General features: G+C 44.3%; 1 protein-coding gene across 1 annotated transcript; it reads left to right on the top strand.

The window, feature by feature from the left end:
• Window positions 1-327: 327 nt before the first annotated feature.
• On the top strand, window positions 328-27,301 carry FBXO3 (F-box protein 3). The gene is made up of 11 exons (XM_077462685.1): window positions 328-498; window positions 5,954-6,043; window positions 7,254-7,411; window positions 8,378-8,492; window positions 10,303-10,507; window positions 12,056-12,101; window positions 13,919-14,003; window positions 15,720-15,842; window positions 18,177-18,292; window positions 20,363-20,559; window positions 21,756-27,301. The coding sequence occupies exons 1-11, from the start codon at window positions 407-409 to the stop codon at window positions 21,888-21,890; spliced, it is 1,362 nt and encodes a 453-aa protein (XP_077318811.1). The 5' UTR covers window positions 328-406; the 3' UTR covers window positions 21,891-27,301.
• The last annotated feature ends 152 nt before the right edge of the window (window positions 27,302-27,453 follow it).

Genomic DNA, 27,453 nt, shown 5'->3' with positions numbered 1-27,453 from the left:
AAAAAAAAGGCTGCCAAGGCGTTTAAAGGTTAATTTTAACTGATAATTGAACAGAAAGGGTTAAACAGCAGGTTACAGGTGGAGAATGCGGTCACTGGACCCACTGTCACTTTTCACTTGTTTGCGAGCACGTAACGTGCGCAAAGATACGGGGACGCGCACGGCACCCAGCACGCAAGACCCAAGGCCCCATGGCTCCTCCCCAAGGGGGGTGTGGCCAGGTCGCTGGTCCGTGGCAGCGTTTTGGAGGCGTGGTCAAACAGCTGGAAGGTCCTGGTGTTTCGTCAGATTAGACGACCCGTCAGATGACGAAACACAGGCACGTCCCCCGTGCTTCTTGGAGGGGGGCGTGGTGTGGTGGTGGAAAGGGGGAGGAGCCGCGCTTGCTCTGCGGGTCGCCTCCAAGATGGCGGGGGCCGTGGAGCTGGGACTGGCCGATCTGCCGTCTGACCCTCTGCTGCTGATCCTGTCCTACCTGGACTTCCGGGATATTCTCAGGTACAGAGAGCCGCTGTGTGACCCCCCCTTCCCCGGGGAGATGTCTGTGCTCAACATGTGTCCGCCCTGGATATGCTTCCCCCACCACCCTGTGCAGCTTGTATGTCCCTCCCCCCCGGTCAGCTGATCTCCAGTCTTCACCATGACAGGTTATGATGTGCGGGGTCACCTGTGTGTGCGATCTACCGCCACAGTCTTCCCATCCCCCTCCACCCCCTTCACTGCTCAATCTATGTGTAGATTGGGGCCCTACCATTGTGTATGAGGATCACCCCTCCCCCCCCCGATCCTGGGCGCCTTGGGGGGTCATCCTCTCACTTCTTGTGTCTGGGGACATTCCTTCTGCACCCCTTTTCTCTGGGTGCGTTGCGGGGTTCATTCTCCCCATCCCCGGGTGCATTGGGGAACATTCCCCCCTTGGGGTGTCATTTCCCCCCCTTTGGTCCCGGGCACGTTGGGGTGTCATTCCCCCCCCCTTTGGTCCTGGGCACGTTGGGGTGTCATTCCCCCCCTTTGATCCCGGGCACGTTGGGGTGTCATTCCCCCCCTTTGATCCCGGGCACGTTGGGGTGTCATTTCCCCCCTTTAATTCCGGGTAGGTTGGGGTGTCATCCCCTCCTTCCCTTGGTCCTGGATGGATTTGTGGTAATTTCCCCCCCCAGATCCTGGGTGGGTTGGGGGTCATCTCCCCCCCGCATAACGTGATCGCGGAAAATTATGGGTGGGAAATTATCGATCATTTTGCATTGGTCGGCAGCACTCCATTCTTTGGTCATGAATCCGATTCTATCTGCATCCGTGAGTTGGCAGAGTGGAAAAAGATACAATCAATAACTCCCCTCCATGGTCCAGATCATCCCTGACATCCACTTTGCTGTATGTGGCATATTGATCAGTTAGTTGTGTTATGAACTATAGATCGATTATTCCTGTCAGGAGAGGAAAACAAATCGATCGTTGATCAGAGTGTGTGTGGTTACCAATAGTTTAATCATTTACAGATCTCTGGTAATGAATGGCACGGCTGTGCGGGTGAAGAACCACCGTGTCATATAGGCCTAAAGGTGTATTTAACCCTTTCACTGCAGCTGATGTACATCATACCGGTGGGGGGGGGGGGGGTACACATACTCCACAAACCAACTCTCGGCTTTCCAAGGGCTGTGACTATGCCACTTTTTGCGATACAGCACTGCATTACTTTAACTGACAATTGCGCGCTCCTGCGGCGCTGTACACAAAATATATATATATATATATATATATATATATTTTTTTTCCCATAAATAGAGCTTTCTGTTGGTGGTATTTGATCAGTTCTGCACTATAACCAAAAACAGGCTGACAATTTTGAAGAAAAGATGTTTTTTTTTTTTTTTTCTATAAAACATCCAATAAAAAAATTGAAAAAAAAATCAAATTTCTTTATCAATTTCGGCCAATATGTATTCTGCTACATATGTTTTGGTTTAAAAAAAATAAAATAAAAAAATCTCAATAACGTATATTGATTGGTTTACAGCAGTGGTTCTCCACTCCTGTCCTCAGGACCCACTAAGGGTTTGTTGTGTGTGTGTGTGTGTTTTTTATTTATTTTTTGTTTTTGTCTTTTTTTTTTTTTTTTTTTTTTTTTTTAGAACCTCTTTAAGCTCTGACACAGAAAAGTTGTGATTTTTTTTTTTTTTTTGCACACTACTGCAAATGCAGAGGCATGAATTGCCCCCATAGGGATCAAGGATGTCTTGCGCTGCAAATGGCAGACCCAGCGCCCATAATAAAAATGGTGTGAGGTTTTTCTATAGATCTGGATGTTATGTAACCCTGCAGGTGATGTTTGCATGCAAAGAGTTGGTGTGGTGCAGGCAGATAAATGTGCAGTGTGGTTATCGTCATCGGAGAGACACATCCAGGCTTGTTATCTGGCAGGACAGAACTTTGTAAATGTAAACCAGCTCTGTCCCCGCCCCCGTCCTTCACCTCTTCATACAGTCCCCAGTACAGTCTGGTACGAAATTGCCTCTGTTCTGGCACCGTGCCAATCTGCAGCAGCTGTGATTGGTTGACTGTAGGGAATGACTATTTTATAAAAAAAAAAAAAAATTGACTTGGGGATGCGCAGCTCCTGGCAGCTGTTTTGTTTCATAACAAAAGACACGCCTTTGTATAAACTCACTAACCTCACATGGAGGATGTCATTCCACTGAGTTTAGCAGCATTAAAGGATAATTCCACTTTCATGGTAAAAAAAAAGAATGAAAATAACATAAAAAAAAAAAAATTATATGTACAGTGAGAGGGGGAAAAAAAAGTATTTGACCGCCTGCTGATTTGGTACATTAGCCGACCAACAAAGAAATCATCAGCCTATCATTTTAACCACTTGGCACTTAAACCCCCCTTCCTAACCAGACCAATTTTCAGCTTTTCAGCCCTCTCACACTTTGAATGTTAATTACTCAGTCATGCAGCACTGTACCCATATGAAATGGTTGTCCTTTCTTTTTCACATAAATAGAGCTTTCTTTTGGTGGTATTTAATCACCGCTGGGTTTTTTATTTTTTGCGCTATAAATCAAAAAAGACTGAATTTATTTTTCTGTTGAAATGTATTGGCAGAGAGCAGCGCTGTGGGCACTACAGATCCAGCCCATAGCGCTGCTGCAAACAATCTCTTCCCTCCCCTCTCACTGTACAGATTGGTACAAAGAGGGAAGAGAGGGAGGAACAGGTGTCATGACATGACGTGGGTTTGCTTACAAGTGATCGCTCTGTCATTTGATGGAAGGATCACGTGGTAAACGGGCGCTACCAGCGGCCATTTACAGTGATTCGTGATGGTCATAGATTTTTCCAGGAGCACGCCCCAGGGGGCGCACAGGAGCAAGATTCTGGGAGGACGTGCCACAGACGTCCACCCGGAATAAGCCGACTGCGCTGTAGCTGTCTTTCGGCTATGACCCGGTCCGCAATTGGTTAATGGTAGGTTTTATTTTAACAGTGAGAGACAGAAGAACAAAAAATATCCAGAAAAACACATTTCAAAAAAGTTTGTAAATTGATTTGCAGTTTAATGAGTGAGGGCCGGTTCACACTGGTGCGATGTCAGAAATCGGATGCGATTTGCACTGCAGTGAAAATCGCATGCAGTCTCTGTGCAATGCAATTTCAGCCATAAAGATGGTTTGGCTGAATTTGCATCAAACTCACACAGGACCCCTTTCCTTTTTTTTTTGAAAAACTGCCCCCGGGAAACCTGCGATGTGGAAACCCGCAGTGGAATTGCAGGGTTTCCGCATCGCAGCAGTGTGAACCGGCCCTTTTAAGTATTTGATCCCCCTATCAATCGGCAAAATTTTTGGATCCCAGATATCTTCTATACAGGTAATGAGGTGAGATTAGGAGCACTTTCTTAGAGCCCTTCCACGTTGGCCCATTTTCGCTGCGTGATTCGGTCGCTAGCGTGGCCGAAGAAAGGGTTAAATGTGACTGAAAAGCACCTCTGCCAAAATGCTTTGCAGGCGTTTCGGCAGCGTTGCCAGTTCATTTCAATGGGCAGGGGTGGTGAAGGAGCGGTGTATATACCACATCTCCACCTCCCCAAAAATGCTGTTTGCTACTATTTTTAACATCCTGCCAGCGCAGTACCTCCGTGTGACAGCACTCGGGCTTTCATACTGGGGAGACGTTTTATAACACCTGAAAAACGCCTCCAGTGTGAAAGGGGTCTTGAACCCCTTTGCAATGCGGCTCGCGCATGCAAAGTGCACACCCGGCTGTGAAGCCATAGCCGGGTGCCCACAGTTAGAATACCGGTGCCTTGGAGTGGAGGGGGAGAGGAGTGGGGCTTCCTGTACCCGCATCGCTGGACCGTGGGGCAGGTGAGTGTCTAATTATTAAAAGTCTGCAGCTACACTTTTTGTAGCTGCTGACTTTTAAATGGTTGGAACCCCCCGCTTTAAGGGCCAGCTCACACTACATGAGGCTTTCAAGCTTGTACGCTGCCATGCACTGCAATAAGGTTCCATGCACACTGAAGCTCATAAACGTCAGTTTTTTTTGTTTTGTTTTTTAACCACTTAAGCCCCGGACCATTTTGTAGCTAAAGGACCTAGCCCCTTTTTGCGATTCGGCACTGCGTCGCTTTAACTGATAATTGCACGGTTGTGCGACGTGGCTCTCAAACAAAATCAGCGTCCTTTTTTTTTTTTTTTTTTTCCCCACAAATAGAGCTTTCTTTTGGTGGTATTTGATCACCTCTGCGGTTTTTATTTTTTGCGCTATAAACAAAACTAGAGAGACAATTTTGAAAAAAAATGCAATATTTTTAACTTTTTCCTATAATAAATATCCCCAAAATTATATATAAAACTTTTTTTTTCCTTAGTTTAGGCGGATACGTATTCTACATATTTTTGTTTTAAAAAATCGCAATAAGCGCAATGCGCGAAAGTTATGGCATCTGCAAAATAGGGTATAGTTTTATGGCATTTTTATAAATAATTTTTTTTTTTTTTTGACTAGTAATGGCAGTGATCAATGATATATTTTTTATTTCTGTAGTGAGGGCGTGGCTTGCCATGTGACATTACTGATCGTCTTTCCCTATGACAGGGAACAGACGATCAGTGACAGGCTCACTAGGAAGCACAAAGAGAGGTTTGTTTACACTTACCTCTCCTCGTTCTTCAGCTCTGTGACCTGATCACAGGACACCGGTGGCGAGCGGGTCCCGCGGTCACGGAGCTCAGGACTGGGTCGTGAGGGAGGCGGCGGCGAGTGCGAACCATGGCTGGGCCCTTAAAGGGGGCAACGTACCTGTACCTGTACGTGCTTGTGCCCAGCCGTGCCATTCTGCCGACGTATATCGGCGTGAGGCGGTCCTTAAGTGGTTAACAGCCTGTAAACTAACCTGTTTTCCTAGGTGTCCATGCACACATGGATGTTTTTGAACATTTATAAGCAGTGGCGTTTATGGGCTGTTTTCTGAACGCCATAAAATATCGTTCAGGAGTCCTTTTTCTGCATCAAAAATGCATGCATGCATGTTTTCCAATGGCATAGTCCACACCAATGCGTTCCAGGAAAAAATAAAAAAGGTAGAATAATGCTGCATCTTTCCTGTGCTGGAACACTGTAAAATGCATCTATAATGCACCTAAACACACAAGCGCACTGGAACACATATATCCTTATTTAAGGGTAAGAAAAAAGAAGGGGGGGGAATGCACTGGACTACATCAAAAACGCACATGCAAAAAATCATCTGGAACACATCCCGACTGCGTTTCTATGGTGTGAATTGGACCTTACTCACCTTTTTTCCCCCCCTTTTTTTTTTTTTTTTTATCTCTTACATGGGTACAAAAGAGATCCATGTACCATCAGACAATACCTGCTCCACCAGTGTATATATTTTACTTGTATGGTGATTTTTTTTATTTTTTTCCCCTTGTAGCTGCAGTCTTGTTAACCGAAGACTCAACCAGCTGTCCAACCATGATCCTCTATGGAAGCGACCGTGCCGGAAGTATTGGCTTGTGTCTGAGTAAGTTTACTGTGCATCTTTTACATTTTTTTTTTTTTTTTTTTTTTTCATGTGGTTTACAGCTTTGTTTTAAGAATCTTTGTAATCTACACAATGCTGTAAAGGAAGTAGGACGGGTAAACACTCAATTCTTTTAGTTCTAAAAGATTCGAGGAATCTCTCCTTCGAACTTGGAAAAAGAGCTTAGAGACACTCGAAACTTTAGAAATCTATAATCTTGTATTGCTGCATTTTAAAGTGAATTCCAGCTTTTGTTTTCCTTTTTAAAATGGAACTAAACCCTCCTATCCTTTACTGCCAAGGAAACTGCTATCTTGGCCTCTGCTTGATCTGCCACATAAGTGGATGTAAACCCATGTACCCAGTGAAGTGAAGAGCCATAGATTATACACACGTAGCACTAACACCCACCCCCGAAGGAGCTGCTGGTTTTGTTTGGGCTTACCGTTGCCTCACCTGCTCGCCTCTTCGACTTAAGGGGGGTCCCGTTTGAAAGTAGCCCAAATGATGATGAATCCGACACTTAGTCCTTTTTTGAAGATTTATTTAGGGGTAAGACAAAGAAAGAAACGCAGTCCTTCAATAGAGGGTTAGAGGATAAGGGGGAGTTCAGGCACCTGGTAATTGCGGGTTAGAGGTATTAGTCAGATCCAGAGGACAAACAGCTCCACAGACTGGATCCAGCAGACCTCTCTCACTTGACCTAGCAGCCGATGCAACAGCTGGAGGGCCGCTAATTGCATAACCCTGGCCTACTGCATTATTGGAAAGATTGGAGAGGGATTAGAACATTTGTCAGGGGTGTTTTTTTTTTTTTTGCTGTCTGTATACCCATTGAGGAGCTTCATACTTTATTTGTCTTCGTGACCTTTCTTACCGAGAGTGTTCTGAGTGGTCACCAGAATAATAGAGAGGAAATCTTCCAATGGGGACACTGGTTTTGGTAAGTGAAGGATTGCCTCATTTCGGAGGGGGTTCCTCTCACTTCCTGATGTGGCTGTGGGACAGGAAGTGAAGGGAAATTTCTCCAATAGGAAACAGATGGCAAAAACCTGACAGGGGCTATAACCCTCCCTTACTCTCTCCAAAACTAACTAAAGAAACTTTTGCTTTCAGTTCTACTTTGCTCTGTACAAATGTTTGTTTTTTCCTTAGAATACCTTTTAATTTCTTTGTTTTATAGTATTACATTAACATTTTCTCATTCAAGTGACAAGAAAAAGAACAGAAGCTGGAAGGCAACATTTATGGCGCATTACTTTGATATGGGGCGATACATACATCACTATGCCAAGCTAAAGGCCGCCTGGGATTCCCTCAAGGAATATTTGAGTGAAAACTGCCCACGGATGATCAGCTCTCTAAAAGGTATACTTCCAGGCTTTACCAGAGATGGGTAAAGGGAGAATGGACTGCAACCATCAATCACTATTTATAATTATGTGACTGGAGCTATTTATTAAAGGATGCTTGAGTATAGGTAGAGCCAGGTGGGCTGAATCTTGTATGCTTAGCATAGCGTTAATGGTTAGATCTCCCTGCCGTAATTTTCGACTCGGCTGCTGTCCATTTGGGTGTCCCTGCCCACTTTCTGTGATCAAGCTCTTCCTGCTCACATTCTCTATAATATCGAATTGAAGGTGTTATGTGGGGGGGGGTTCCTCTTTAATGGACGCGTATCTAGACAAGAAGTTAAAGATAGGTCTTTTGTTTTAATGTCCAGAACGATTTCTATAGTTTACACCAAGAGGTCCTCAGAATTTCAAAGCAAAGGGCGAGTAAAATGACCTAGCATCTTTTTAGTTGGTGCCGGTGGGAGGAATGGTGGCCCGTCGCTGGTGCCGGTGGGAGGAATGGTGGCCCAAGAGCTGGATAAAGGCAAGCAACGGGCCACGGTTTGAGAACCACTGGTTTACACACAACTTTTATGCACTTTTTTTTTTTTATGCACCTTTACAGAGAACTTTACTGATTATTTTTGTTAGAAAAGAAAAAATACCCTTGCAGTGGGGTTCCTTTCCCGCAATGGAAGAGTTAAAGTGATTGTAGTGGGTGATTTAAAGAAGCAGAGCACATTGCTGGCGTGGGGGGCAGTATTGTGGGTAAGAAGGGTTTGATGTGAAGTGGGCAGAGGGCATTACTAAGGGGGGGGCAACTGTGGGGGAAGGGGGCGATGTGAAAGGGGTATCAGCCACTACCCTACTGACCCACAGAAAAAAACCTACTTCTATGAGGCCACATTTGTGCCCACGGTGGGAAGGCCTTAATGCAAATATTAGATAAATTGATTGTAATTTATTTTTCTATATTGACCTTCTTGCGATGCTTTGGCAGCTGGGGTTCCAGAGGAAGATCTTGATGCTGTTGAAGAGAGGGTGGGCTGTAAACTTCCCGACGATTATCGCTGCTCGTTGCGAATTCACAATGGACAGAAGCTGGTGGTGCCTGGGTGAGTAATGGGGAGTGAGACTTGAGTCATTTTCTTAACGGCAATTCGGCTGCTTTCCAACCAATCGTGAAGCAGGCAAAATGCCTCACCTAGAGTGTAGTGTTGAGAATGTTTTGTTAATTCTATATGGCTGTGCCAGGCAGTTTATTAATTTTTTTGAGCCTGCTTGTGTCTGTAATGTGGATTTTGTGGAAGGGTTTTGAGCTGGAGAAGGGCGTTTAGTTGGATCTGTGGTAGGGACCTTGTGTAGGGTAAATACTCCCGCTACACTATATTCTCAAAAGTATTGTGACACCTGCCTTTACACGCACATAAAGTTTAATGGCATCCCAGTCTTAGTTCGTAGGATTCAGAATGGAGTTGGCCCACCCTTTTGCAGCTATGACAGCTTCAACTCTTCTGGGAAGGCTGTCTACAAGGTTTAGGAACGTGTCTATGGGAACTCTATAAGGCCAGTCAAGTTCCTCCACCGCTAAACTCGCTCATCCATGTCTTTATGGACCTTGTTTTGTCCACTGGTCCAAATCATTTGATGGAGTGGGGATGTCTTTCAGGGGTTGGGCTTGGCCCCCTAGTTCCAGTGAGTTTGGGGATGGCCCCTTGCTGTTCCAACATGACTGCACACAAAGCAAGGTCCATAAAGACATGAATGAACATGTTTGGGGTGGAGGGACTTGGCTGGCCTGCACGGAGTCCTGACCTCAGTCCAATAGAACACCTTTGGGATGAATTAGAGTGGAGACTGCGAGCCAGACCTTCTCGTCTAACATCAGTGCCTGACCTCACAAATGCTCTTCTGGAAGAATGGTCAAGCATTCCCATAGACACACACCTAAACCTTGTGGACAGCCTTCCCAGAAGAGTTGAAGCTGTTATAGCTGCAAAGGGTGGGCCAACTGAATATTGAACCCTACGGATTTCACCTTTTGGGAACATGTTTTCATTTTTTTTTTTTTTTTTTTTTTTTTTTTTTTGGGTGGAACGTGTAAAGCGTTCCCGCTCCTGCACCTCTCTCCCCCCGATTCCTCACTCCCTGTGACAGCTGTTATGTAAATTAACACAGTGGGCTGGGGAATTCTCGCCCTGCACTTGCTGCCACAATTTGAAAAGAGCAAGGCTGTGCGGGGCTCCGCCCACACAACCGCATCATGCATTCCCATAGATCTGTGAGTGAATGCCTACAAGTATTGTCAGCCTGTGGCTGGCGGCTTGTAGTTCTCAATGAACTACGGGGGTGCTGGGAGCGCTCTCGTAGTCCATTGAGCTTCCTGGACTGAAGTAACTGCCTGCCTGTATTGGCGGTACGAGCAAACAGCTACACTTACGGTCTGCAGGAGCCTGACATTGCACCCGTGTACTGCTGATTGGGGGTGCAATGCTTTACAGGCTCCTATGAAAAGAAAAAAAATAGTAATTGGACTTAAAAAAAAATAACAATAAAAAAAAGGTTCTTTATGGAAATATTGAGGGGACTTTTGGATTTAGCATGTATGAGGTGTCCTAGATATCTTGAGTAGTTCATAGACTAGTTAATTTGTTACAGGTGACATGCTCTCTAAGATCCCTTTCACACTGGGGTGCTTTGCAGGTGCTACACTGCTAAAAATAGTGCCTGCAAAGCGCCCTGAAACAGTCGCTGCTTTGTCTCCAATGAAAAAGCCCCGAGGGCTTTCACACTGGAGCGGTGCGCTAGCAGCGGCGCTTTACCACCGACGCACCTCCCGCCCCAGTGTGAAAGAGGCCTTACCTGCGCTGGTTGGTTTTTGTTGCTGATGCCATGTTCCATTTTTTTATTTATTTTTTTTCCTAGGTTAATGGGCAGCATGGCTCTGTCAAACCATTACCGGTCAGAGGACTTGCTGGACGTCGACACGGCAGCAGGCGGATTCCAGCGCAGGACGGGGCTCAACCAGTGCTTGCCTATCACCTTCTGTATCCACACAGGGCTCAGTCAGTACTTGGCACTGGCAGATGCAGAAGGAAGAAATTGCAATGAAATATTCTATCAGTGTCCAGTAAGGAGTATTTTTTTTTTTTATGACTTGAATGCAAATGTGTTTATTACAGATTGACGAAGACAGTTTCATTTCCATTTTGTTCGTTTTACAGTAACTTCTAAATTTAGGCTACATGAGCGCTTTCGATTATGGACTTCTTGCTTTGTATGTAGATGTGCTTGCTGTGGGTCAGTTAAGAGATGAGCAATCTGCTGTAAATCAAGATGGCAATGCCAACTAATTCCTTCCATATCGCTGAACTCATTTGACTAGAACATGGCGGGTAAAAACATTTGGCAGGTACACACAGACCTAGTGCTGTCACAGCCTACTTACTGGTGTACATATGCCCTGGGATAACACACTGGATTGTATTTCTATTTCTTGCTCCCACAGTAAAGGGTCAACTTATTCAGAGTGATCATTCAGTTTTTCTTATCCATTGATACAGGAAGACTTACAATTAAAGCCTGTCTCTGGGGAAAGTAAAACTTCTCCCTTGTGTTGTGGCTGCCCCAGAACTGAAGGGGGTAATTCCTCATTTGCATCTAAGGTGGCTCAACATAGAACTTTTACTTGCCAGATCTCAGCAGCCAATGCTGTCCTCTTCTCCCTTCTGTACCTCAGGAGTGGACTGTTCCTCGTGTCTTCCCGTTCTGCCTTCTCATTCCACCATCTCTGGGTGGCTTAGACGCTTCCCTATACCTCGGGAGTGGGCTGTTCCCCATGACTTCCTGGCTTCTTGTTCCTCCATCTCTAGGTGGTTCAGATGCTCCCTGAATGATGCTCCCTGCTCCTACACCTTGGGAGTGGACTGTTCCTCATGACTTCCTGTTCTGGCTTCTCGTCCCTCCATCTCTTGGTGGTTCTGACATAGGCTGGAAACCGCGGATGATCAAAGTGAAGAATATGTCAACAGGGATGCCCTATTCCTTCTACTGCCCCCATCAGGGCATACCCCCTCATATGGTAGAAATGAAGAAAAGGTCATCAGCACACCAAGGATTCCTCAACAGGGATTTATTTTCTGTGGTCACATGATTAACATACAGCAACGTTTCAGAGCCAATGCAGGGCCCCTTTGTCAGGCAAGAATCCCATACTGGTCAGCTGCTTACAAAACACAAAATATGTCCAACGAAATGGGTTAAATGGAGAGTAAGGAATGGTTAAATTGTAAGTGGTCATTATAGGCTATCCAGGAATCTCAAATCTTCAGAAATTTTGGTGTAGGAGTTGGAAGTGTTGTGTGGTTGCCGCCAGGGTCTGCTGGGCTGCCAAAAACACAGACCCCACTAACTTCCTCTGAGCTTTAGTCAAAGACGGGAACCATAAGTATTGACTAATTTAATGCAGTAGGTGGTAGAAATATCAGGGGCTTTTTGACCGCTAAATCACCGCTAAAAATGGCAGTGCTTTACCGCCGATGCCCCAGTGTGAAAGTAGCCTTAGTATAATTGACCGATCTGCAAGAAACAACCACGTTTTTAAAAAATAAGTGAAAAAATAAATAAGGAGTCAAACGTCACTGAATCTGAGTGTAAGTTCTTGTGTTCTGTGTTTTAGGACCAAACTGCACATAACCCAGCTGCCCTGGATATGTTCATCACAGGTAAGATATGATGTTCTTGGCTCTAACTTAGAGGGGTACTTTTGAGACGAGATTTGGCATGATGTGTATTTCAGTTCTATACTAATTTTGGAGAGTTCCTTACAATGCTCTTAGTATAATGGCAGCCAGTCGGATTCCTTTTGTCTTTCAACTTTTAGCAAGATTCTTACTGTTGTGATCTTATTGGACAGTTTGGTCCAAAGTTTCAGTGAAACAGCTGTCTCTTGCTCATCCTACTATGCGGCCTCCTTGGCTAACCCAAAGAGCTTTGGTATCCTTTGGAATGTATTAAAGCACAATATGTATTTTTAAAGCTGACCTCCAGGTTTTCTGTGACTTTAAATAGTTAATTTGGACCAAGATGGTCCAAACAAATCTATTTCCTTCATTTAAGTGTTGTGCTGGCTCTAAGCACTGTATGTACATAGAGTACACTGTGTTGGATTCTGGCTGTAAGACAGACACCCCCGTCTCTCTCACCCAGAGCTACGCAGTGTTGGCATGAATGGTGCTCAGCTATGAATGAATACAAAGCTTCCTCAAACTGAGTGAGTCAGAGATCGTGATGTCTTTAGCCTGCTCCTCTGCCTCAGCCAATCAGAGGACCTCTGTATTCATTCACAGAAACAAAGCTGCCTATGAATGGCTGAGTGCTGCTCATACTGACTCTGCATTGTTCCAGGTGTGAGATGGGAAGTCTGTCTCGGCCAGAACCCAGCACTGTACTGTATGTAGTTGATAATTACTTGTAATGCATACATCGCTTAGTTGGTGCAGGACTTGGTGAAGGAAATGGTTCATTTGGGCCAGCTTGATCCAAGTGAACTATTTAAAGTGATAGGAAACGTGAAGATCAGCTTTAACCCTGGCCCTCCACCCTGAAACCCATACATAAGAATCCCCTTTCTTTTTTTTCTTTTTTATTTTTTATGCTCCTTAAATTGAGCAGTCATACAACTGGTCATGTGACATCCTTGGGGCTTGGGGTCTTAAATCCTGTAGAGAGCTGTTAACAGTTGTACTGTAATCCCCAGACCCAACATAGTCACAATCCCCCAAAAGGTGTGTCCATGATACCCTGGGTTTTACAGTAAGGCTACTTTCACACTGGGCCGGGCGCCGGCGGAATTTTTAGTGCCGTGTTAGCAGTGCTGTTCGGCCGCTAACAGGAGGTTTTAGCCCCCGCCAGCGGCCGGAAAAGGGTTAAAACAGCCCCCGCAAAGCGCCACTGCCCCATTGTTTTCAATGGGCAGTAGCGCTTTAGGAGCGGTGTAAAGATGCGGCTTTTGACCGTCCTGCAAGCGCACCACTCCAGTGTCAAAGCCATCAGGCTTTGACACTGGAGAGACAGGTAAGGCTGTTTACAGGCGCTATGCGGGTGCTTTTTATTTTATTTTTTTTATTATTTTTTTTTTTTTTTTTTTTTAGCTTTGTAGCGCCTGTAAAGTGCCTTAGTTGTTTGAATTGCCTTTTTAACCTGAGCAGATTTTCTACAAATATTTCAGCAAAAGATTTTATTGAATTTTATTTCATTTTCCTGTATGCCTGGCTAACTTTTTAAAAGTTCTGCTTTTTAATCTTTAATTGGTGTGTGTGTGTGTGTGTGTGTGTGTGTGTGTGTGTGTGTGTGTGTGTGTGTGTGTGTGTGTGTTGCATGTACTGTGTATATATTTAAAGGATTGAAAAAAAAAAAGGTTAACTCTAAACCGTTAGTTTCCCTTTAAATGTGAGTTGAGGAGAGGATTGGGCCGCGTCTGCTCCTTATTAGACTGATAAGACTATCTGATGCCAGTCTTTGTCTATTCTCTCCATATCAGGCACCTCCTTCTCTCAGTGGTTCACCACCTATGTGGAGCGTGTGGTGTCATGTGACTACCCCATCATCAGGGACCAGATCTTCAGGTAGCATGGACAAAATGCATAACTTATCGTATTCAATCATATGGGATCAGATGGGAAAGCGGGCAGTCCAGGCGCTTTGTTTATAGTGGAACATTGGTATATATTGCAAGTTTTTTTTTTTAAAGGCTTTCATAAGATCTGAATTGTGCTTGCTTCTCGCTAGAGTTGTGTGCCACTTGATCTCTGTACGGTGCCTTGTAAAAGTATTCACACCCCTTGAAAATTTGTCATGTTACAACCAAAAAAAGTAAATGTATTTTATTGGCATTTTATGTAATAGACCAACACAAAGTGGCACATAATTGTGAAATGGAAGGTAAAAGGTTTTTTTCTTTTTTTTTTTTTTCTTTACAAATATGTGAAGTGTGGCATGCATTTGTATTGCGCCCCCCTGAGTCAATGCTTTGTAGAACCTCCTTTCACTGCAATTACAGCTGCAAGTCTTTTTGGGGATGTCTCTACCAGCTTTGCACATCCAGAGAGGGACATTATTGCCCATTCTTCTTTGCAAAATAGCTCAAGTTCTGTCAGATCGGATGGAGAGCGTCTGTGAACAGCAAGTTTTCAAGTCTTTCCACAGATTCCCAATCGGATTTAGGTCTGCACTTTGACTGGGCCATTCTAACACATGAATATGCTTTGATCCAACCCATTCCATTGTAGCTCTGGCTGTATGTTTAGGGTCGTTGTCATGCTGGAAGGTGAACCTCCGCCCCAATCTCAAGCCTTTTGCGGACAGGCTTTCTTCCAAGATTGCCCTGTATTTTGCTCCATCCATCTTCCCATCAACTCTGACCAGCTTCCCTGTCCCTGCTGAAGAAAACCATCCCCACAACATTGATGCTGCCACCACCATGCTTCACAGTGGGGATGGTGTGTTCAGGTTGATGTGCAGTTTATCATTTTCCTTCCACTTCACAATTATGTGCCACTTTGTGTTGGTCCATCACATAAAATCACAATTAAAATACATTTTTGGTTGTAACCTGACTAAATGTGGAAAATTTCAAGAGGTATGAATACTTTTTCAAGGCACTGGGTGTGTTTAACGAAAAAAAAAAGTACAGAAATCGAAATGTACCGGGCCTGGCACTTGAATTTGCAGAGCCCTGACCACAAGCTTGTTAAAGGATGAGTTCACCTTTCATAAAATGCTACACCCATATTCAGGGTGTAACATGTTATGAATGCACTGGCCCCTGCAAGTGCTCCTTCAAAACACCCCCCCCCCCCCTCCACTGTGATAGCAGGCATTGAATCTTCTCCCCGTGTCTGCTTGGTCATGCGGGCTGCGTCACTCATTCACAGTCCTCTGTTAATAGAAGAATACAAGTTGCTGTCGGCTTGTAGTTTTCAATGAACGACCACGAGGCTGAGAGCACTGTGGTAGTTCATTTAGTCGTCCTGTTGGAATGTATCTGCTTCCTCGTACGAGACGGATCTGCAGGAGACCTCCATCGCTGGTGCAATGCTTTAGAGGCTCCCAAAGGATTTTGTATTTATTTATTTTTGTCAAAAAGTGAACCTATCCTTTTTTAAGGTGCTCATCTGGTGGAAGAAACCCCAGGGGCTTTTGTGTGTGGTTAGTATTCGTGCATATTGTGTTTGGAATATTTAAAACTAAGTCTCCTGTACTTGAGAACCCGCCTGTTCATGTTGCGTATGGAGTCCTTTTTAACAGACTTTTTTTTTTATTTATTTTTCTTCCCCTCTTAGATATGAACATGACCAGGACTGTGTGGCCACTACTGATGAGCTCTCAGTGTCGGTCTCCACTTCCTTCCTCCCTGAGCTGAGCTCTATTCACCCACCACACTTCTTCTTCACCTACAGAATCAAGTAAGTGTGAACAGTGCTAATCATTTATAAAAACAAAGGTAATATGATTGTGTGAAAGCAGTGTTAAACCCAAAACCAGAGGGACCACAGAGGTTGCTAGTTAGTAATTAGCTACTAGTTAGTAATGGTACAACTACACACATTTTTGAACATAAACCTGTTTGCTCTGTTAGACCCCTTTCACACTGAGGCAGTTTTCAGGTGTTTTAACGCTAGGAATAGCACCTGAAAACTGCATCCTATGCTGCCCGAGTGCTTTCACATGGGCCATGCGATTGCGAGACACCAGGAAAAAGTCCTGCAAGCAGCATTTTTTAGGATGGTTTAGGAGCGCTGTATACAAAACGTCCCTGCAATGGATGGGCAGCACTTCCGAAGCGCCTTAAAATCGCTTCAGAAGCGCCGCATCACGGGCGTTTTTTAACTCCTCCTTTGGGGTTAAAAGCGACCCCCCCCCCCCCCCCCCCCTGCTAGCGGGCCAAAAAGCGCTGCTTAAACAGCAGTAAAACGCTGCTAAAACGAGCGCCCCTTTACCGCTATCACACGGGCAGCCCCAGTGTGACAGGGATCTTACTGAGTTCCTGACAGTGCCTGGTTACACTCTCTCTTTATTCTCTAGGGTGTTAGAAAAGAAAATGTATAATGTTTGAGGGTTCCAAGTCATTTTCTAAAAAAAAGACAACAACCTGTTTTTAACTTGTATACAACAAATCTCGGAGGCACAGTGCTTAAAGCGGAGGTTCACATGAAAATTGAACCTCCGCTTTTCAGAATACTCCCCACCTCCGGTGTAACAGTTGGCACCTTTCAGGGGGGAGGGGGGTTCAGATACCTGTATAAGACAGGTATTTGCACCCACTTCCGGGCATAGACTCCCACGGGAGTCTACGCCTCTTCCTGCCCCGCCCTGCTGCTGGGACACACACGGGTCCCAGACACAGCGCAGACCATTCTCATTGTGCTGCGCAACTCGCGCATGCGCAGTAGGGAAGTGAAGCCGCAACGCTTCACTTCCTGATTCCCTCACCGAGAGCGGCGCCGGTAGCAGCCGAGAGCTGATCGATCGACCTCAGCTGCCGACATCGCTGGACTCCAGAAAACGTAAGTGTCCATTTATTAAAAGTCAGCAGCTGCAGTATTTGTAGCTACTGACTTTTAATCTATAATTTTTTTTTTTTTTTTTTTGGTGGACTCCCTCTTTTAAAGTGGAAGTAAACTCCCCTATCGTTTTCAGCCAAGGAAGCTGCTATCTTTGCCTCTGTTTAATCTTCAACTGCTATGGTGCTGCACATGTGATTCGTTATGACACCACCCATTGGATGGTTTGATAGTTTGGCTGACAGCACAGCCAATGTGCAGTTAGCATTCCCGGCATGCCTTTTTTTTTTTTTTTTTTTTTTAAACTGTTTAAATCGATGGGTTTACTTCCACTTTAAGTGATTAAAAGCTTACTTTTTAAAAGGGGTGTTCTCCTTTTTATGTTGAGCAACGTATGTCCTTAGTATTGCATAGATAAATATGGGGTAAATCAACCACAAAATAACATTCACAATTTCAGCTAGTGAAGGTGGTCTAAGCCCCTGTACACACGGTCGGAGACTCCGTCGGAATGTGTCCTATCGGACCGCGTTGTCGGATAATCCGACTGTGTGTGGTATGCATCGGACTGATTCCGTCGGACCCAATTTTCCAACTTGTTGGAAATATTTTCCGACCAACTGGTTCGATCGGACATACTCCGATCGTGTGTAGAGAATTTTGATCGGACCAAGTGCCACGCATGCTCAGATCAAATTCCTACATCAAAGCTATTGGCTACTAGCCTGAATCTAGTCACATCGTAACTAAGTAACGTCACCACGTTCTGAATGATCGGATTTTCCGACAACTTGGTCCGACTGTGTGTATGCAACAGTTTCGGACACAATCCGTCTGACAAAATCTGACGGATTTGGTTGGCAGAATGTCCGACCGTGTGTACAGGGGCTTAGAGACCATCATAACATCAATGCTGGATATTGCACTGAGCCGTTTAGAGTAAGGGGTAAGAAGCAAACCTGTCTCGTTAAATGTTACAAAGGCATTACTTGAGAGCATGTAGACCAGAAGTGGCTGCAGGAGACCAGCAGTCCTGACAACAGAGTATAAAAGAAGAGTGAAGATTGTGAAACGTAGCGCTTTCGCAAATGAAATGTCATTGATAGGATTTACATGTTCTTTAACCTTTTGTACAAAAAGAGGCAAATTATGCATTTTAGACATAATAAACTGTTTTTGTCTGCAAATACCTGTCAATCTTTCAGACAGTAATGTCCGCTCTCTCTTGATCTCCAGACTGCAAATGGCCAAAGATGCTTTACCAGAGAAGGCATGTCAGTTGGATACTCGTTACTGGAGAATAACCAATGCCAAAGGGCATGTGGAAGAGGTGAAAGGCCCTGGAGTAGTAGGTGAGGGTCTGAAGTTGACACAATTTATCCAAACCTGTCTTGTGCTCATAATGCAGAATTCGGGCTTATACTATACAATTTTAAATCACATATTAGAGATCCTGTGCTATCCCCTCACAAGCCGACCTGCAGTACGGGTACTTTCTGTGCATATCCTGTATTCCTTCACATGATCCCACATGGCCCAACACAGAGAATTCATGGCGGTGTCCCTGACCTCTATTCTGAGTGTGTATCTTTCTGTTTCTCTGCTGAAAACCCTTTTTTTTTTTTTCGTGGCTGCATCAAAACCACATGCTATGCTCTGTTTTTTTTTTTTTGTCACACTGGGGTAGTAAAGGTTGGGGGGGGGGGGGAGGTAGTGCAGTCTCTTTGCATCTATCCTGGAGCAGGTGGTTGGTGATCATAACTGCAGCACCACATATTATTGAGGGAGCAGTGCCTCTCTTACTCTTCCTCCTTTCATCTAATACCAGGGATCTGGAGATGCATGTCTGTTTCTGGAAACTGTCCAACTATATATATACTATTATACTATATAAGCTGCACGATTCTGGCCAGAATGAGAATTACAACTTTTTTGCTTAGGATAAAATGATCACAATTCTTGCGACGTTAAATCTTTCACGTTGTACAAAAAAAAATAGGCTAACTTTTCTGTTTGGGGGTTCTAAGTAATTATCTAGCAAAAAAAATAAAAATTATTTTAACTTGAAACCAACAAATGTCACAAAAAGGTTTAGTGTTTAAAGAGGAGGTTGCTGACTTTTAATGATCAGACACTTACCTGTTCCAGGGTCCAGAGATGCGGGGGGGAATCGAAGCGTAGTCCTAAGACTAAAACGAAATGGAAATTCTGCAGACAGGAGAATGTAAACACTGGGGCAGCGTTTATAGAGCGTGGGGAGTGTGTAGACAGAGGATCTGTCACTTGCCGGTGTTCTATCGAATAATGACCACCATCAAAGTGTCTTGCGCAGTACGGAAGGGCACTCCAGCTGACTTCCCGTTCAGCTGGCATGATGTCACCATAGCGCATGCGCACATCATAGAAGATATTTTTCATCAGGGAAGCTACCATTTGACTGCCACAATTGAAAGCTATGCAAACAGCGGAGGGACATCGTAGTTGTCAGCTTGTGCCTCGCTGTTGCGTGGCGGATTTACAGTGTGCTCAAGGTCTGTGTTGCAGGGCTGGTTTTGCCTGTGTCTAAGGGTGGGTTGCAACACAGACAAAACCCACGCTTAAACACGGCCAGACCTGCCCTGCAACAGCGAGACACAATCTGACAACTATGGTCTCCCTCCGCTCTTTGAATAGTTATCAAATGGTATCTCCCACTGAAAAATGCCTCCTACGATGTGTGCATCCACTATGGTGACACCGCACCAGCTGATTGGGAAATCAGCTGAAGTGCCTTGCTGTACTTCGCATGCGTGGGCAATTTACAATGGCGTGCGTAGACAGAGGATCTATCACTCGCCGGCAGCCATTTTCATTGTCCATTCTCCCCACCACTAAAGTACTAAGGCACTTACTTGTCCAGGGATCCCACGGTGTCCTCATTCAAACCGATTCTTGAATCGGCTCTCAGGCGCTGGCATCACTGTCTTGGGAAAGGATAAGTGGCAGTGAGGCCTTGCGACTTCACAGCCGGCTTCCTACTTGCATGCGTGAAACGTGTTGCGCTTTCACAATGGCCTGGCTGCAGCCAAACTTCTGGCTGAGTTTGCTGCTGTGATCTCAGCAGGCACCTGTCAAAACCAGGTACCCTACCCCCACCCCCCACAAGGTGCCAAATGTGGCATCAAAGGGGGCAAGGAGGCAGACAAGCGGAGCTTTCCCTTTTTAGCTGGAGCTCCGCTTTTAACGCTTAACATAGAAAATCTTGTCACAATGCTGTATAGATCGCAACAGTGGCTGGACAGAATTATAAGTTCTTAAGCAGTTAAGGCTTTTCATACATTTGTATCTCATCTCTGTAGCTGTTTACCTGGAGTTCAGTCTGCCAGAGTTTTGTTCCCGTTAATGTAATAAGTTAATCTGATGTCTTTGTATTGTACCTGCAGGTGATTACCCAATTCTGAGACCAGGCCAGACGTACGAGTATACAAGCTGCACAACATTCTCAACAACCTCTGGCTACATGGAGGGCTATTACACATTCCACCGGCTGGACAAGAAGAGCGAGGTCTTCAATGTAACCATTCCTCGTTTCCATATGAAATGCCCCACATTTCGAGTATCTAACATTGCCACAGTAAAAGTATGTTGAACAGCCCGAGTTTTTCAGATTTATTTTTTATTTTTTTATTGGAATGTGGGTAAAGGATAGTTGTACTTGGCCATATCCAACTGCACCTATTTTGGGAAGTTTAGTGTGTGTGTGTGTGTGTGTGTGTGTGTGTGTGTGTGTGTGTGTGTGTTTCTTGTATTTTTTTTGTTATGTCGGAGGCATGTCCCACACACAAGCAAATAAGAGGGAGTGCATTCCACATAAATCTATAATATAAAGATAAAGGTGCGATTACTAAACAGAACCCATAGCATGAAGTCGTATCATGTGCAGGTATCGGACAGTTGTAACCACCGGTCCCAGATCTTAGATGTTAAACATTTTAACACTTTTATAAAAGTGGCTTCCTCTGAGTGTCTGGAATATACTTCAGGAATTATAGCCACACAAGGGAAGTAGCTGCTTACAGCAGTGGTCAATGGTAAAACTGGCCTTCTTGGGGCTGTAATTGATTTAAGATGCCCTCCATCTAGCAGTGAACTATAGTAAAGTTGGCCCTGTCACGCTCGCTGGGTGAAGTTGGCTTCCACCCACGTTAGATTTTAACCATTGGGAGCAATATAAATCATATCATTGGTGTTTGGTGGTTACATACTTTGCCGTCTCCCACCTTCTAAGTGTGTTTTTCAAATTTTAAAAATCCATTAAAGAAAACACATTTGCAACACTTTTTTAAGCACAACTTGACCTCCTGATAACTTCCCATTATACCCCCCAGTGGAGTATTTGTGCTTTTTACAGAAGAAATGGTAAAAGTTCCTAACTTCAGCTCCCCCTTCCCTAAAGGCATGAGTGTAATGATGGATACTTCATTTTTGACACCCTTTCCGTTCATTTAGGAACACTTCTGCAGGTATCCCAGGATTACTAATGCTGGCTCACAAGGAATATTAGCTAATGTTACCCAGGATCATACAGAGTGGACACAAGGGTTGCTTTTTTCTGTTTTATCTGGGCAGACCTCAGTGACTAGGAGTTTCAATCCATAACCGTTGTCAAATTTCATGTTTCCCAGTAAGCTTAGAGACTCCTTGTACATCTATACAGGTTGCCATATAGATCTTGTTGAAACTGCATACTAAGCTTTGCATTGGAGATTGTTATTGCATTGGATTTGGTCAATTATGGAGCATTAAAGACCTAAATCGCTCTTTTCTGCTTTACAGCATGAAAGAGAGAGTTGCAATGATTGCGTCCTGGATGACTATGACCCAGATGACAGTGATGACTTTGATGACGAAGAGAGGAGGCGAGTCTTCAATATGCCCAACCCCCCAGTCCACTGCCCGCGCTTCACCTGAATGGTTAACAGCTGCTCGGGAAGAACGCAAGATTGTGCAAGATTTCACAAATTTTTGTTGGAGGGATATTGGACTAATGCCTTGTGTATTATCAACATGGCCAATATTTTGCTTTCGTGTAGCCCCTTATTTTTTATTTTATTTTTCCAGACTTTTTACATAGGGCAGGCCATATATGATCATAAGGTTCCCCATCAGTGAAGGAAGAGATGTACAGGCCTGTGATAGATCCCAGGTGAACATGTGCATATCCGTACAGTTCTTTACAACCACTGTGGAACATGAAGGTGGTGCTTCTGTATTCTGCTGTTAGCATCTATATCCATTGAGTAATCGACCTGTCCCATTATGAGAGTTTTAACAAAGCAACATTTATCTCTACGTTCTGGCACTTTGTATTTCCTGTAAGTACTTATAATACTTCAAGAATCCCATTTTTTTTGGGTGCTTCTGAGCTTGGAAACATAATATGGTAAGGCTGCCCTATCTGCTGTAACCCAACCTCACTTTCTATAATCGTATGCAAGCACCTAATTTGGCCAGTAGAGCCGTTTACATCAGATTGTTGACTCAGATGAGCTCTGTATTGAAGCAGAAATCTAGGCCTCCATATATTGTACCCCTGCTCTGGTGCTCACTTGGAACATGAAGCTGTGGCTTCACTCCCTGGCGCCCTCAGTTTCCTTTCCAGAAAACTGACTGTCATGCAGATCCAGCAGCTTCAGTGCTTTGAGGCACCGACTTGGAAAGAGTATGCAGATGAGGCTTAACAATTTGTATACTTGTTCTGGGTCAGTGACTTGGCACTGGTGTGGATCGGCATGACAGCCATTCATTTAGCATTTTTAGGAGGAGAAGTCTGAAATGGCAGCCTTTGCGTCTCTCAGTAAAGTTTGTTTAGAAACATGGTCCCCTTTCCTGTGCAGGGCAAACTGACCATGTCTCTGTAAAGGCCCACCAACCCATTTTTATATATCTTGCAAGCACTCCCTTGCTGCTCTTCTTTTCTTCATTGCAGTTGGTGTCAACACCCTGTGCTATTGGGTATAGTGAAGCCTGCGACTTGTGATGCCACATGGTCATGTGACGGTGCTCTAGCTAGTAGACAACTTCTAGGCCCAAGCATTGTCACATGACCAAATGTCACTGCTTCCAGGCTGGCTGCCGCACTGATTTGCAAAGGAACAAGGGAGTGCAAGCAAAATGAGGTGGTGGGGGGCTTGGGCTTTAGAGACAGTCACTTTGCCCTGGGTGTGCATAGTTAACGTGTCTGTTTATGAAATTCCCCAGTTAGGCTTAAAGGCTAGGTTCACCTTTTAGGAGCATGTTAATGTTACACCTGCATTTATGGTGTTCCTCAGCCCCCTCACTGTGAAGGTGCGCTGTGGTGGTTCTTCCCACAGCCTTTGTCACATTCAAATTCAGAACTGCTGATTGGCACACTTGTAGTCCATTGACAGTTCCTCCAGCTCTGCAATTTAAAGCCTGTACAGAGAGCTATAGGAAGCATCTACAGAAGCCTGCCATTGCACCCATGATCCACTGATCACAGGTGCAATACCTTGTTGGCTCCTGTGAAAAATAAAAATGTACATATACCTTTGCAGGGGGGGGGGGAAAAGCATGCATTTATTATTTTCTTTCCCATAAAGATAAACTTAGCCTTTAAAATGTGTTAAAGTGGTTGTAAAGCTAGAAGTTTTCTTACCTTAATGCATTCTCTGCGTGAAGGTAGAAAATCTGTGTGCAGCTTCTCCTTTTTATATTTACCTGAACCTGATCCCAATACAGCACTAGAGCAGCAGGTCTCCACTCTTTTTCCCTCCTGATAGGCGCAAAGACAGCCAGTGATGAGGGTGCGGGGCCGAGCCATGCTGCGTGTCAATACACACACACACACACACACACACACACACACACACACACACACACACACACACACACACACACACACACACACACACACACACACACACACACACACACACACACACCATGGCTTGGTAGTGAATCTGCATGAGTGCCCCCATAGCAGACGGCTTGCTGTGGGGGCACTCAGCAGGGGGGAGGAGTCAGGAGTGCTGGCAGGGGACTCCAGAAATAGAGGATTGGAACTTCTCTGTGCAAAACTATTGCACAGAACAAGTAAGTATGACGTGTTTGTCCTGCGGGTTTTTTTTTGTATAGCAAAGCCCTTTAAATCTATTGCTTGCTGAAGATTTTTTAGCTTGTGGAGGTTCTTGTCTTTCCTGGCAATCTATCCATTACCAAGCTGTACCTGAACTTACACAACCTTGAATCTCGTTTAGTCCGGGTTCACATATGTTCAGCCACAGGTTCACGCCTGGGGTCCGGTACGTGTCTGGCCACCAGTTCAGGTGCAAATCGGGTCCGATATTTTTTTTTTTTTCTTTTCTCTTCCCCCAGAATTCACACCTGAATCGGACCCAAAGACACACAGGACCCTTTTTGAATGCAAACCGTGGCTGCCCCGGACATGTGTGAACCGGCTCCATTGAGAGCTGGTCACACTTGCCTGTCATGTGAATTGGATGCGGAGAAACTCGTATCCAATTCGCATGTATGTGAACCCAGCCTTGAGGTTAAATATCTGGGGGCAGGCACTACAATATTGGAGGGAGTTGGGCTGTAAGGTGAGGCAGTCTTGTTCTTACCTTTTTTTAAGGCGTGCAGTTCACTTCATTTATAAGCTATAAACCCATATTTGTCTAGAATTTGTGTATTATTATTATTTTTTTATGACATCAGGAGATGGAATTCTTAGTTGTTTTCAGTTGAAACAAATGGACATCCCAGACCTATTCCCCTTTTCTACCTTTATTTAGTAACCTTTTATGGTGTGCAATTTCAGTTTAACTCAGAAATGGGTGTTAGGCTCTTTAGGGGAAACAAAAATGTCTTTTGGTAAGAATTTTTAGTTTTATTTACATTTGAGCAATTTGTAGTGCAACACTGAAGCAAAACTGGTTTAAAGATAAAGTCCACTTTCAGTAGATCATTGCTGGTCTAACAAGGCCAGAGTTTATAGTGCAGTTCTTGATGCAGCCCCTGACCCCAAGAGTTCCCACAGTAGTATTTTATATTCCTTTTTTTTTTTTATACGGACTAATCGTGTGACAGGCTGGGTCATCAACTAGTAGGGAGTGTCAACGGTCGTCCCACATATTACCATAGTGCCACACATAATATTCTATATATGTAATGCTAGAAAGAACAGAGTCTTTAGACATGCTAGAGGAAATGATGGGCAGACTGAACATGCTATAGGTGTGGTTGGGAGACTGGACACGTGCTGCAAAAGACAGTGAGAGATTGGGGGATTATTACCTGAGGCAAGTATAGATCATTGCTATTAAATAAATGCTGCCACTCCCGCAACTAACTACTGGGGTCCAAGGACTGTACAGCAGGCATCAAAGGGCATGTGTTGGAGCTTAACCTGTCACCCTCCAGCTATTGCTGAACTACAAGTCCCATAATGCTTCTGACTTTGGGAGTCCATGTTTGTAATGGTCAGCCTTGCAATGTCTCATGGGACAGCGGTGGGCCACATGTTTATTACCTATGTAAGGACTTGGGGCCAGTTCACACTACAAAAACGCAGTCCAGATGCGTTTTTGCATGTACGTTTTTTGTTTAGTTTTTTTAATGCATTTCGTTGCATTTTTGATGCTTCTTCAATGCTTCCCAGTATGTTTCTTTTCCTCCCCTTGGGGTTTTTTGTTTTTTGATGCATTTTGCAAAGCTCCAGTGCAGTTCTTGCAAAAAAAAATAAAAAATGCAGCACGTTTTACTTTTGTTGACTGTACTGGAACGCACTGCAGTGGTGTGAACTTTGCCATTGAAATCCATGTAACGTACTGTCCATGCATTTTTGATGCAGAAAAAAAACTTCTGTGCTGCATTTGTTCCCCCAGCCCCCACTTATACCTACCTGAGCCTGATCTTGATCCAGCGCTGTACACAAGAGCAGCAGCTCTCACGGCTCTATCCCTCCTCACTGGGCAGAACCATTGGCTCCTGCTGCTGCTGTCAATCAGATTCTGTGATGAGGGGGTGGGGCCTAGCCACACTGTCTGTATCAATGGACACAGACGAGGCAGCTCAGGAGAAATCCTACATCTGGACAAGTGCCCCCCCAGAAGCAGCCTTCTGTGGGAGCACTCATCGAAGAGGAGGACCCCAGGCTGCTCTGCAAAACCATTGCACAGAGCAGGTAAGTACTATATAACAGGTTTGTTTTAATACAAAAAAAAAAACTTTAATGTTACTTTAAAAAAAACTAATTGCTCCCACTTGGGCTTTATAAATATCTACACTAGTACCTGAACCCACGAAGGCAGCTGACACAAGGGGGTTATTTACTAAAGGCAAATCCACTGTGCACATGGAAGTAAAGTCACTGTAGATCCAAGGGGCACATGCAAGGAAAATGTTATCTTGCACATGATTGGATGATAAAATCAGCAGAGCTTCCACTCATTTCAGATCTACCCCTTAGTTTTAGAATGTCTGCACTTGCAGTGCAAAGTGGATTTGCCTTTCGTAACTAACCCCCATGGTCGTTTGCCTCTAGTGCTCCATCCACTGCAACAGGTCAAGCATACAGATCAGGACCAGCTAAGCTGTATATAGGCCAGACCACATCCCAAGCCTTATATTTTTATATCACAAGTACCTACCAAAAGCGGAGGCTTTGCACCGGCTGGGCATTGAGGCCACCATAGCCACAGGTTTAGGCAATTATTACTGAAGACTTTTCTGGTAAAGGGCCCTTGTCCTGGAGTTACTTTAAGTGGATGTTTCCTTTAAACTGCAAATTTCTAAAATCTCAATTCTTACATTTGTGGCAATATTTTTTACATGTATGTTTATAGTTGAAATGTTTTTTTGTTTATACTTGTTTGCTTCACTATAGAGTAACATGGAGTTTATACAGCAAATGTTCAGAAGTCTGTATTCCAAAAAAGCCAAAGCAGCCTTCTTAATTTTTTTTTTTTTGTTTTTTTTATAAAAATACCAAAGCCATATTTGCAGCGATTTTTGCCATCTCCTGTGAATATTGGCTGATGCTTTCAAAATGGCTGCAACTAAATATTTACATCCTACAACACTGCTGCGGCAATCTGGTGGAAGAGGTACATGTATCCTTGGTAAGGCCTATCTCATCCTTTTATTAAGCTATTCAGCTTCTTGCCTTGTAAAGGTGGATATGTCCTCTGCTGTGTATATCGGATCAGAAACTTTCAATAACGCAGCTTACTGCGAATTTAGGCTTGTGTGTAAAAATTGCAATTTTTTTCCTAATTTATATAACCTAATTTTATGATGACATTGAATACAGTAAATAATGTTTAAAACAAATAAAAAAAAAAAGTTTAAGAACAAAATGGCTTGGTTTAATGCATCTGTTTGTTTTATTCGGTCCAGTCCAGCGGAGAGCTTGTGTGATATTTGCAAAGCTATTTAGATAGGCTTTTGAAGGTGCCCTCTGCAGCATTCAGTATACTATAGGCTCAACAAACACAAGATAAAAAGAAAA

The sequence above is a fragment of the Lithobates pipiens genome, unplaced genomic scaffold, assembly GCF_037356315.1.
Source record: "Lithobates pipiens isolate NorthernLeopardFrog02 unplaced genomic scaffold, aLitPip1_a1.2 Scaffold_10, whole genome shotgun sequence".
Lineage (NCBI taxonomy): Eukaryota > Metazoa > Chordata > Amphibia > Anura > Ranidae > Lithobates > Lithobates pipiens.
The sequence above is the reverse complement of the archived record's forward strand: the minus strand, read 5'-3'. Positions and strand labels throughout refer to the sequence as shown.